Below are 13,538 nucleotides of genomic sequence, written 5' to 3' on the forward strand. Positions count from 1 at the left end.
TGCATATATATGGAGTGTATTGTTTGTGTATATGTATAGAATGTATTATGTATGTATAGAATGAATCATGTGTTTATATGTTTAAAATGTATTTTGTTTGTATATGTATAGAATGTATCATGTGTCCTTGTGTATATAGTGTTTGTCATATCCTTTCATTGTAAGAGTTACTCAACTTTCAGCTCAGTGGTTAGTCCCTCACCTTTCACGCCAGAGACATGGCAGCTGGCTCCTATCCCAGTTTGTATTTGTATAGAATGTATCATGAGTGCATATGTATGGAGTGTAGCATGTGTGTTTATATATAGAGTGTGTCATGTCTTTTCTTTGTAGGGCTTTGTCAACTGCAAAATGTATCATGTGTGCATATGTATAGAATGTATCATATGTTTGTGTGTGTATATGTATAGAATGTATCATATGTGAATTTGTATAGAATGTACCATGTGTGTATATATATTTTTTGGATTGTCGTTTTGTCGTATGGTGTTATCAACTCTCAGTAACTCAGTGGTTAGTCACTCACCTATCACGCTAGACACCCGGGTTCTATCCCAAATTGTATCATTTGTGTATTTCTATAGAATGTTTTGTGTGTGTATTTGTAAAGAATGTATCATGTGTACAATTTTATAAAGTGTATCATTTGTGCATATGTATAGAATGTATCATGTGTGCATTGTCTTTTCCTTGTATGGTTATGTGAACTCCCAGTAGCGTAGTGGTTAGTCACTCACCTGATCTGCCAGAGACCTGGGTTCTATCCCAGATTGTATCAAATGTGTCTTTCTATCTATGTATCATGTGTGTAAATATACTTTTTGGATTGTCTTTTCGTTGTATGGTTTTACCAACCCCCAGTAGCTCAGTGGTTAGTCACTAATTTTTTACGCCAGAGATCCAGGTTCTTTTCCAGTGTGTATATGTATTGAATGTTTCATGTGTGTATATGTTTAAAATATATCATTTGTTTGTATATGTATAGAATGTATCATATGTTTATAATTGTATAGAATGTATCATCTGTGCATATGTACAGAGTGTAGCATCTGTGTTTATGTATAGTTTGTGATGTTTTTCATTGTATGGGTCCATCAATTTCCAGTAGCTCAGCGGTTAGTCACTCACCTTTTACAGTAGAGACCCGGGTTCTATCCCAGATTGTATCATGTGTCTATATGTATAGGATGTGTCAGGTTTTTGTTTATGTATTGATATGTAGATGTGTGTATATGTATAGAATGTATCATGTGTGTATTTGGATAGAATGTATCATGTGTGCATATGGAGTGTATCGTTTGTGTATATGTATAGAGTGTATCATGTGTGTATGTATAGAATGTATCTTTATAAATGTTGTTGTGATTGTAATCCAATGATCAGTTATTGCTGGATTAATATTATTTAGTCTATAATGAATGATGGCCCTGGGCTAACAAGATAATTTATTATTTTTATTATTATTAGCATATTTATCATAATCATATTTATATACTATTATCATTGTATTTAATGAACAATGTCCCCGTGCTAAAACAAAATATGTTCATTGTTCCTGTTAATTATTATCATTATTCATTCACTCATTTTCTTTTCAGCTTAGTCCCTTTATTAATCCGGGGTTGCCATAGTGGAATGAACCACCAATTTATCCAGCAGGTTTTTACCCAGCGGATGCCCTTCCAGCCACAACCCATCTCTGGAAAACATCTCATACACTACGAACAATTTAGCTTACCCAATTCACCCTATATGGGGCGTCTGCAGACTTGCATCCAGGCAGTTTTACGACCAAGGCAGTTTTACGCCCCACAGCTTTACGCCCCTGTTGTTCCTAATGCGTTCAGTAGGGTGGGATGAAAGATACATGACCACATAATACATTTGAAGTCCAGGCTCTCAGATTATTAAATGTCCTGTTAATGAATATATATAATTTCAATTAGATTACACTAAATATGAACGCTAGATTAATGTATCATAAAGTGAGTTATAAACTCACTATAAAATATGCAGAATTGATACACTCACCAAATAATTCCAGATTTGCAAAAGCTCTATTGCAAATTAATTTAGATTCATTTAATTAAAAAACTTAAAAACACAAGTTGTTGGATACTGTAATGGTTAATTGTAGCCTAGCTATATGTTTTCATATAGAGATATGCATTTGTTGTATTGTTTATATATAACTGCATTTTGAAAATAACAAAATGATAACCAAACAATACAGTGTAATATGGAGTAATGATATGCTTTGATAAGAATGCAGAGGTATTGTTACAATAAATATTATGAAAAAATAAGGGATAAACAATATGATTGCATGTGCAATGCAAACTTCATTGGTAATATATAAAATGTACTGTATAGCTATATAGCTGTATAGCAGACCATTTATAATTGTGAGTTTCTATATGCATTTATGGATATATGATAGTTTAATTGTTTAAACTAGAACATGATTGTATTATATTGATTGTAATTGAAAGCAATGCAATTTTTCAATTTAAAATAAAATCAATTAAATTTTCAGATCTGTTTAGATTTATTTCAATATTTAAGAAAGTCAAATTTGGAGGAATAATGTAGTGTAGTTGAAGTGTAGATTTGGCTGACAACCCAGACCATGCAAGTGTATTGTCTAATCTATGAGAAAATATATATCTTTAAATAATTATAAAATATAAAATAATTACTCCCTTGCTGAGACACAAAGGTACAAGAAAATTAGCCTACATAACACACTTTCTTATGTAGGTTAATGTTCTTTTACTCTTTTGTTGATGTATAACATGTAGCTGGCCTGCACATAGTTAGCTAAAATTGAGTCAAACTAACACATTGCTGTTATACTACACCAATTTGTTTGTGTTGACATACACTCATGTCGACCTTAATCTAATAAAACAAGGTTTAAGTTTCATGTTTGCTAATGTTTTAAACACGTATTTAACATAGATACCTCTTCATGGTGTCGCGTTTTGTTGGGTGTGATAAAGTTCTGGAGGCTTAAAATAATACTGTACTGCCTCCCTCTACTGGACACAACAGGAACAACAGGGGCGTAAAACTGCCTAGGCCGTTAAACTGCTTGGGCCGTAGATCTGTCTGGATCCAAGTCTGCAGCCTCCCCCTACTCAATTCACCTGTAACGCATGTCTTTGGACTGTGGGGCAAACTGGAGCACCCAGAGGAAACCCACACAAACGCAGTGAGAACATGCAAACTCTACACAGAAACAGCAACTGACCCAGCCGAGGTTCGAACCAGTGACCTTCTTGTTGTGAGGCGACAGCACTTGGTGCTTATAACGGCATCGATAACGAGGGTTTCAGACGATTTATGCATAAATAACGAGGGTTTTAAACGATTTATGCCTCATTTAGCAGATTTTACCAAACTATTACAAAATTACAACCAATTTCCTATGATGAGTAATAGATAGCCTTACATGCAAATATTGAGGAAATTGACTTATCTTTACAGATCACAATGCCGTTAAACGCGTCACGCGACTGCACGCACGCACATCTGATTGGTTGAAACATTGTATCGATTGATTGAACGTTTGTCTCATAAGCTCCACAGTTGTTGACCCTGAAACACTTAGAACTCAGGAATATCAGGACGTGCCGTGCGGATAGCCCCGACTACACCACTGATGAACACTTGAGGGCAGTAAGACTTCTCAGATATTTAAGGAAGTGCCAATCAGTCATACCAAATATTTCACCCTAATTATAAAAAAAAAATCCCCCCAAAACGTCAGTGATTGTCCACAGAACTTGCAATGTAAAAATATTGAAGTAGTTCCATTGTTATTCCAAGTATATGAACTCTTTCTTCCATGTGACATTTTTATATGAATTATATAGACCTTTTAATACTTTAATATACTACTATAACACTTTAAAGATTCTAACGCTAAATGCAAACAAGGCTAGACATCTTTCAGACGTTTGTGTGTGTGTGTGTGTGTGTGTGTGTGTGTGTGTGTGTGTGTGTGTGTGTGTGTGTGTGTGTGTGTGTGTGTGTGTGTGTGTGTGTGTGTGCGTGCGTGTTCAGAATCCAGCAGCATGCCAGTAACATGGCCGTTTTCCAGGGTGGCCTAGGGTGAACTGAAACTCAAGGTGTAAGTAATTTCATCCTTATTAGAGAGTAATGCTCAAAGCTTATGCAATACTGTAAAATAAACACTTCGTCTTTGCTGAAATCCTTGAAAACATTCTTGCAAAGGGCTCCTAGATTAATATTTCATAGATGAGCTGGGTGCAGACTAATCTTAGTTTGAGCAGCGTTTTATTATGTAGGGCTGAAATTGTATTTTCATGCATGATCTGAACTGGTGTGGAATGGTTTTTAGCATCATTTGATTTAAACATCTGTATTCTCTCTTGTTTATTAACCGTTCAGTCGTCTCTGAACATTTAGATACTAGTTGTAATGTAGACCAGCTGTTTGTAATCATTTTGTATACATAACTGCAGGATCGGTGTATGCAACAATAATCTTTGTTTAGGTTTTATGCTACGTAAAGTTCACACTGTTATTTCCTATTTATCATACTTTGATTTTCTCAGCTAGATTTTTAAACAACCCTATGCGCTAAAACAAAAATATTAATATGTCCTAATATGTGCTATAATAAAACCTGTAAACTTTAGGCTCTTAAATACAAACTCGAGGTCTCTGTTATTGGAATGATGAATGTTTATAAATCAGATTCTACCAATGGTTTTGCTCAAATTAATGGGTCTGTCTCTCTCTCTCTCTCTCACACACACATACACATACACAAATATATACCAAGCACACTGAAAATGCTTGTTATTGTATCCATTGTAGTAAAATCCATCACTTCAAGAGGAAAATTACAGAGTGGAAAATTTAGACCAGACATGACATTCCTGAAAAAGGAAATGGGGCTATTATGAAACATTAAATTCTTTGTTGTGACTTAACTGTACATTTTAAAAGCCTCTTATCGCCATATGCCAAAAAAATTGTGAGATACAATGTCAGATTTCTTTTTAACACAACTCTAGTTTTTTCTTACAATTCTGAATTTAGGCCTTCTTTCTTGCAGTTCAAAATTGCAAGATTTAAACTAGAAAAAAAAGTATAATTTCACACTTCTCTTTTTTCTCTTTAGAGTTCAGACCTTTTTTGTCACAATTATTGATTTTTCAATTCTGACTTTTTAATTAATTCATTCATTCCTTACATTAATAAAGTGCATATTAAACACTTAAAGCGCTACACACATTTTTGGGGGGGAATCTCCTTATCCACTACCAGTGAGCAGCATTCACCTGGATGATGTGACAGCAGCCATATTGCATGAGACTGCACACAATACACCAGCTGATTGGTGGAGATGAGACAGAGTGATGAAGCCAATTATGCTATGGGGATGGTTTGGAGGCCAGGATGGACAGAGGCCAGTGGGTAAAATTGGCCAGGATGCTGGGATTAAACCCTCTTTTTCGCAGGACATCCTAGAATTTTTACCGTCCACATAGAGTCAGAACCTCGGTGTAACAACTTTTCCGAAAGGAGGCGCTCACTGAGCATTAAAGGTGCAGTAGGTGATCTGCCAAAATGCTAATCGGTTAGCTTTGGATGGCAGGGGAGGGACTGTGTTTAAAAGCCATGCCTCCTGAAATTGCGAACGCGCCCACTGCGACACGACAGCAGGCAACCCACTAGTTCATGTCATTCGCCAGTTAGAAGTGTATGCCCCGGTGGCATGCAGGAATTTTAATTAATACTAAGCCACACTTTTACATGCTATTTCAGAGCGACTATTCAGAGTAGCGGTAAACAATATTGGGAGCATGTCAAAGGCTGTCATTGTTCAGAAATGACCCAATGTGAATATAAAAGCAGCTTCAGCTCAGTTAAAACCAGGCTAGGTGGAATAGTGCTATTTACTGATGTTTTGTTGTTAAACTAAATATAAATCTACAATATCGATGCTGGAAAAGGCCCTTATGAAATTGAAAATAGTCAAATCAATCTTTCACCGGGAGATTTCAGTGGCTGGACAACAGGTCTGTGCATAAAACTCATTCACAACCCAATCTGCATCAGCTCTGCGTGAGGCTAAAATAGTTTTAAAACAGAACATTACCTGTGTCACAGAAATACTTCAGCCATGGTGTCGTCCTTCATCCAGCGACCAAAAGTATCTACAAATATTAATATAAGAGTTTAAAAAGTTTCAATTCAGCATTTGATTTTGCCGCGACAGTGACTGTCTTGTGTGCACGGGCAGGCTCACCTTGGCGTGCACACACTAATGGCGGATATGCATGAACAGAGATGTGCAGACGACCAAATCTGCATTTGCTGACAGACAGTTTGAGCTACTTATCGCAATAATGGGAGATGTCGGCCCGACTATATTTAATCGGATGCACATTTTTTAGTTTTATATCTCACCCACAATATAAAAATAAACACATTTAGACCATTTACTGTAATCATTACTATTGGACTGTGAAGAGACTTTTAACCAGCACAACATAAAATGTTTCTGAAGACAATCACCTACTGCACCTTTAACATACTGGGGTGTGAGGACCCACACAGACCGCAAGTTGAGCACCTCCTTCTGGTGTCACTAACACTACCTTCCAGCAGCAACCTAGCTTTCAGATGTGGTCTCCGATCCAGGTACTGACCAGGCGCAGCCCTGCTTAGCTTCAGTGTGAGAGTTGCAGAGAGCTTCAGAATTATGAGTTTTAGATGTCGTATTTTGACTTTTAATTTTAGACTTGCAACTTTCTCTCAGATTGTCATTGTAGCTTTTCTCAAAGTTCAGATTTTTTTCTTGTAATTACTTTTGAAATGAACTCTCAGTTTCAAGTTTAGAACTCAAAATTAAAAGACACAAACTTGCACTTGAAATCTATTTATGATGATATGTCCAATGTGATTTGTCTCAGAATGGGAATAATAATTTAAGAAGTCAAAATTGTGAGATATTGAGAATTGCTGTTGTGGGTATAGAACTTGAAATTGTTCATATCTTAAATTTTTGACAAATAAACTTGGAATTGCTATAAAAATCTATTTTCTATAAAAATATCTTAATGTGGCTTTATTTCTTTAGAATTAATAATGTGTTTCTCACAACAGAATTTTCAGACTTTTTTGCCATTTTTATTGTAATTCTTGGAAATAAAAAAAATAAAAATAATTTAAATCACGTTACACAAACACACATTTTCAAAAAAAAGTCCCAACATGTTAATTTATTGTTTTATTTAAGTTATTATCTTTGTAGTTAGATTTCTTTTACTCAAACTGAACATACAATCTGTGGATATAAAAAAGGCACCAAATTGTCACATATAAACTTGCAGTTAAAAGAAATAGAAAAGGAAAGCTAGAATTGCAAGATAAGTTTGCAATAACCTTACATTTTTTACTTCACATTTTTTCTTATTCCCTGATGGAAACACACTTCCATAATATTGTTATATATGCTTCCATAAAAAGAAATCTAGTTTATAGTCTTGTATAAGCTTCATGCTATCTGTGACCCTAATTACTACTTCATACAGGGGTCGCTATTGCATGTCAAGCTTTTAACTGTTACATATATCTCTTAAACTGCCAAAAATGGCAGTGAATTAGTGAATGACCTCGGACACACGCAGCACGATGCCTAACACTGGCAGGATCTTTGTGGTCGTTGCAAACTGTGGCCATTAATAAGCACAGTGAAGCTGTCTTACAAGGCCTACGGGATGGGAAGAAAATGATGGTTTCATTCATAGGAATGCTTTGGAGGTCCAAATCTATCCCTCATGACCCTGGCTTCCAGGTTTTCACTTCAAGACGGTTATATATTTCTTTTGCCACATAAACAGCATTTAATAAAACTCACTTGCCAGGCAGTTCACATTAGTTTAATACCGGTCTTTGTTGTATTTCCTGTTCTCAGAGGAAACAGACTTAAAGGGATTCATGGGATAATCTGGGATACAAACAGATGTCTATATGGTATTGTCGAAGAGACATATACCCATTTAAGGAGATTGTTTTAGTATGAATTGTCTATTATTCTTATAAACGTTGTATATTTTTGTGAGCAAATTTCACAGCAGTTTTTAATATCATTATGCAACAACAGCTGATTTGCTGACCAAAAAAAAAGAAAGAAACCGCTCCTATACCTGTTGAAATATTGCTATCTTCGATAATAGCCTCTTATGATAATAGCCTCTTATGATAATAGCGCAAGTTATCAAATAGATATGTGAGTGCAAAATACGGATTTGATGCTTTTAAAAACATACACTAATGGTCAAAAGTTTGGGGTCAGTTTTTTTCATGTTTTGTTTCAAAGAAAACTATTCTGTTCATCAAGACAGCATTTATTAAATGTAAAAAATTTGAAATAACTGCTTTCTTATTGTATGTAGTTTCAAATGAAATGATTACTCCAGTCGTTATTGCTTTTATTACTATTACCATTAATAATAATAATAATAATAGTAATAATAATAATAATAATAATAATCTTTCATATTAGAGTGATTTCTGGAGGATCAAGTGAAAATGTATCTTTAAAATCACTGAAATAAATTGTTAAATTAAATAATAAACTACTTTTGAACAGTTCTTTTATAGTGCAATAACATTTAGCAATTTTACAATTTGTACTGTATTTTTGATTAAATGCAGCCTTGGTGAGCAGTAGAAGCTTATTTTAAAACAATTAATAACCTTACTGATCCCAAAATTTTGACCACCTGTATTATTCCTGTAAAAACATCCTTATCACAATGCACAAAACAGTCAATGTAGCTACAAGGATGAGGTTAGTAATTACAAAGTAACTACTGTACCTCAATTTTAATGCTAAAAAAAGTAAAGTAAGGACAGTTATTTATAATGTGCTTTCCTTAAGCTCTGCAAATAAATGGAACAGTTCGATAAATCAATTTAGAATAAGAAAATAATCTTCAATAATCTTAAGAAAAAATTAAGAAGTAAAAAAAAGTCAGAAATTAGTCCATAAAAAAGTATATATAGTTCATATGTGGATAATAAGCTGATGTTTCAACTAAATTTGATTTTGAGTTTTGATACATTTGAAGCTTAAAGTTGTTTGTGTTATTCTTTAAATAAAACTAAAGGTCCTGTATGACATAAATTTAAAATATTAATAGAGTTTAGTTTCTATTTCTATGCACTGAGATTTAAATGGATTTAATTAGTATTCATTGATTCATTTTCTTGTTGGCTTAGTCCCTTTATTAATCTGGGGTCGCCACAGCGGAGTGAACCGCCAACTTATCCAGCACGTTTTTACACAACGGATGCCCTTCCAGCTGCAACCCATCTTTGGGAAATTAATTAGTATTAAGGAAAGTAATTCTATTACTTATAGAGTAATTAATTTACTTTTCAGGCCAAGTAAAAAGAAAAGTAATTTAAATACAAATTTTAATTATGTAACTAGTAATTTATTACTTTTTAAAATTAACTTACCCAGCACTGGTTGCAATATTATTACAGTAATAAAAACATTGCTATGGATGAAATTGAACAAGCTATTAGATAATATTGCACAGGTAAAGATCATGATTTCAATGTAATCATTATCCCACACCAGAGAGATTAAAAATATATTTAATATACTGAAATTATCCTTTAGGAATCTACCTTTAAAAGTACTTCTTTATTTCAGTCACAGACCAATAAAAAACACAACGATAAATTGAAAAAGGTCACATATTCCGGCTAAGCAAACAATGTCAATATATTTCTGAAAAACATTATGAGTTTGATTCATTCATGCATTAATTCGTTTTCTTTTCGGCCGCCACAGAGGAATGAACCACCCATTATGAGTTTCATAAAATATAAATAAAAGTGTGAAATTCTATAAACTGTTTAGAATTAAGAATTTTTCCCCCATTACTTATTAAACTTATCAGTTAATTTCATCACCTTAGAATTATAAGGTTCTATCTGACATTTATGTCAAAATTGAGTTATTGACATAGTCTTATTAAATGACAACCTATCTACATTATGGGATGCTTTTTATATAAGTTGTTTACATTTTAGGACTTTTTATTTAAAAAACAAATGTTACACACATACTTTTTGCTATGGAATACAAAAACTTTGAAGCTCAATAATATCTCAAAATCCTTCAGAACGCAGATAGAACCTTATAATTCCAAGGTGACGATTTGCTATTCAACATTACACAAGCAGACGTATGAAGTGATCTTGCTCATTAGCTTGAGAAGAATTTTAGCCCATTCCTTTTTACAGTCCAGATGCCGAATGATAGTCTCATCTCCACATGTTATGGCTGGAATGAGATACTTTCCTGGAGGGATGCGGTTCATCTTCATCAAACTTTCAATCCTAATTTATGCCATAAGTTGAACTTTCATCTTCTTTGTATGCAGAGCATTCTTTAAATAGCTGTCTGGTTCACCCAGGTGGTCTTTGACAAATCATTACAGTGTAAGCCTGGGGTTATTTGCTAAATGCCGTCTTCTTTTACGCGTTTATTCCTCTGTGAAAACTGACAACTGTGCTCGGTCTATCTATTTGCACAAATGAACAAACATTTATAGATATCAGTAAATTAAACTGTTTTTGTGGTCCATAAAATCAAAATGGTTACAAATTCCACAATTTTGCAAAACAATAAATAATCCTACATGCAATTATTTAAATGCTCTATTTAAACACTTCAGCAGTATTTCTTTAAAAATTTGTTCAAATATATGCAGTTTTGTGATTTATTTTAATCATTTTTTGTATCTGGACTACAGTATATATACAAGAACAAACATTTGAAAGACATTTTGTCTCTTTAAAATGTAGAATAAATATATTTACTGTAGATAAACATCTTCATCAATAGTTTTTTAAAATGTATTTACAGCATATTAACAGTATGTGTTTTAATATTATTTAAACAAATATATAAATAGCGTGACATCAGATAATGCTACAAAAATATTCTCTCAATCAGTACTTTGGTTTGCTTTCCTAGTATAGATTTCCAGCCGTCTTCAAAACTTGATACCTTTTTCCAGACTTGTGTGTTTAGGAGTAAAATGATTTGTGTATGACTTAAACCAAATTGCTGATTAAGAAAATGCTTTTGCAGACAGAATTATACATACATCAAGGCACTGTGTGATTCATGTCATATAAGTTTCTCTTACCGTCGTCTCATATTCATAATGACTTCCCGTAATCTTTGCACGACTTTAAATAATTGGCCCATAAATAATTCAGCCCTTATTGAGGAACTGAAAGTGTTTCCGCTTTGCATGCTGCTACTGTTTCACAGAACACACACATAGTCAGTAAGTCACATTAAATATACAAATCAGTCCAAAAATGTTCAGCATGCAAGCCTGTACCTTTTAGTATCGAACGTACATAAAAGTCATTTGTCAGATATTTGTCCAATAACAAATGCACATCACTTTTAGTCCTGCATGGATTTCAGCTGTCCTCTTGATATTTCTATTTATTGATCACGTTATTTATCGGCTTCCTTAGTCTTTTCCATAAAGCTTTGAATCTGAAGCAGACTTGTGGCAAGAAAGACTGATAAATGGGATGAAATGACTGGCTCAGAGGTTAAAGCCTTGATCCTGTCTTCCTCTGCAGATAAGACGTTCATCTCCATCAATAAAATATAGTGTTTAATAAATAATTTAAGTTGCTTTGGAGTTTAATTAAGTTTATTATGATGGTCAGTAAGCTGTTTATTATAATAGTTGATAAAACAGCAAATGTAAGCCTCAAAATCCTCATTTATTTCACACGCTGGCCATCAAAATGTCTCTTTTTGCTGTTCACTCAGATGAAGCGACATCTTCAGCATGTTTATAATAGATATATGAAGAGATATGGCAATATATAGGACAAATATACCCGCATAAATCTCCACGTCTGCTGACACTCAATTGTGTTTTCCTTTGTAGGTGTCAGTACTGGTTGTCCTTGGTAGTGGAGGTGTTTATATCACTGGAGTGGTCGTACAATGAGCTCCTACGGGGCACTTTTGGCCGACAGCGCAGCAGGGCGAGAAGTTCACGGGACACGCTGCTGGAGAAGGCCGTGTAGATCCACGGGTTGGTACAGGAGTTCAGGCTGGCCAACAGCATCAGGATGGTGAAAGCCACTCCTGAGGAAATAGAGGAGGTGAGAAGAGAAAGACGAATCAATTTCAAGTCAATTATTGTAGAGGTCAAGTTATTGTCCTTGTTTAAAGGGCACTGAGCTACTAATATAAACCACATTAGAGACGATGACACCTTGAGATGTGCTGTTCGGAAAGCTTGACTACCGTAAAATCTTGTTTATACTTTTACAAGCACATGTCAGGGATAAAAGGGAATGTCCTTTAATTTATGGATAAACAATTTTCCTGTTATGTAAATAAAATGTTCTTTCCCATTTATCAGTTTTTTATAAGATTAGGACTGAAGCGTTAACACTCCAGTGGGTGTATTACAGAAAGAACCTAACTTTAAAGACTCTGTGAAATAAAATAACGTTTTTGTTTTGGATGTTAGTATCAATGTGTTAGTTTTAAGGATATCTATAAGCTAGAGTACTCTAAAACTGTGACAAATGTTGCGTTTATAAGATATAAATCTGATATAAACCTCCAAAGCTTGCAGTTTGTCACTTCCGACCAAATGGATTAGCAGCTTATTTTCAAATCTTCTGACCAATCAAATGCTTTTTAGTATCAGACCACCCCACCCCCTTCAAGAGGCTTCTCATTTGCTTTTCGTTTATTGTGCTTGATCTCAACCAATCTCACTGACAGAGCTGTGATAAAAACCAAATGGTATTGGCTGTTTTTTTAAGCTGAGGAGCTTCTCTATGCCATACCCTCTTTGGGCTCTTTCGGCCTCTTTCAGCTCGACTTATCCAGCGGATGTTTTAAACAGTGTATGGCTTTCCAGCTGAAACCCAGTACTGGGAAAGCATTGATAATAATTTAAAAAAATGTTTCTTGAACATTAAAGCCACATTGAACTCTCTGGAGGATCATGTGATGCTACAGACTAGGGTATTCACAATACTGGAATTTCGTACCAATCGATAATGAATCTTTAAAAATGTTTTTTCCGCTAACATTTGAGGGCTGTTGAGCATGTTCTTAAACAGCGCTGATTTGGCATTGTGTTCAAGTGCTCAACAGAAATTACTGTGATTGGCCGTGAAGGTCATCAGTTCACCGAACTCACTGCTGTCTACTGAGTGTACCCACAGATACAGGGACATTGGAGTGTTTCAAACTCATGTTGATCAGCTGGTTTGTCTATAAGCTGACATATGAGCGATCTGCTGATGAATCGCTACTTTAAAATGCTGTTTAAAAAGTACTGTTTAAGAACGTGCTCAAAAGCACTCAAATGTTAGCGGGAAATTTCTGTATCGATTGGTTTCAGTATCGTGACAACTTTACTAGACTAGAGAAATGGCTGCTGAAAATACAGCTTTGCCATCACAGGATTAAA

The 13,538-nt window shown here is 34.5% G+C and overlaps 1 protein-coding gene and 1 long non-coding RNA gene across 3 annotated transcripts in view; one reads left to right on the forward strand and one right to left on the reverse strand.

Annotated features, from left to right (window-relative positions):
- The first annotated feature begins 4,060 nt into the window (after positions 1–4,060).
- Positions 4,061–13,538, forward strand: part of LOC147831304 (uncharacterized) — an 83,284-nt gene continuing 73,806 nt past the window's right edge. For both annotated transcript variants that reach the window (XR_015523621.1, XR_015523620.1), the window contains exons 1-2: positions 4,061–4,135; positions 11,988–12,207. This is a non-coding gene — a long non-coding RNA (uncharacterized LOC147831304). The remainder of the gene's footprint in view (positions 4,136–11,987; positions 12,208–13,538) is intronic.
- avpr2aa (arginine vasopressin receptor 2a, duplicate a) overlaps positions 9,672–13,538 on the reverse strand; it is a 34,160-nt gene continuing 30,293 nt past the window's right edge. The window contains exon 6 of the mRNA XM_087307185.1: positions 9,672–12,190. Coding sequence (XP_087163311.1) covers positions 11,991–12,190 — 200 coding nt within the window. The 3' untranslated portion in view covers positions 9,672–11,990. The remainder of the gene's footprint in view (positions 12,191–13,538) is intronic.

Source organism: Danio rerio, chromosome 23, assembly GCF_052040795.2.
Source record: "Danio rerio strain M-AB ecotype USA chromosome 23, GRCz13ab, whole genome shotgun sequence".
Lineage (NCBI taxonomy): Eukaryota > Metazoa > Chordata > Actinopteri > Cypriniformes > Danionidae > Danio > Danio rerio.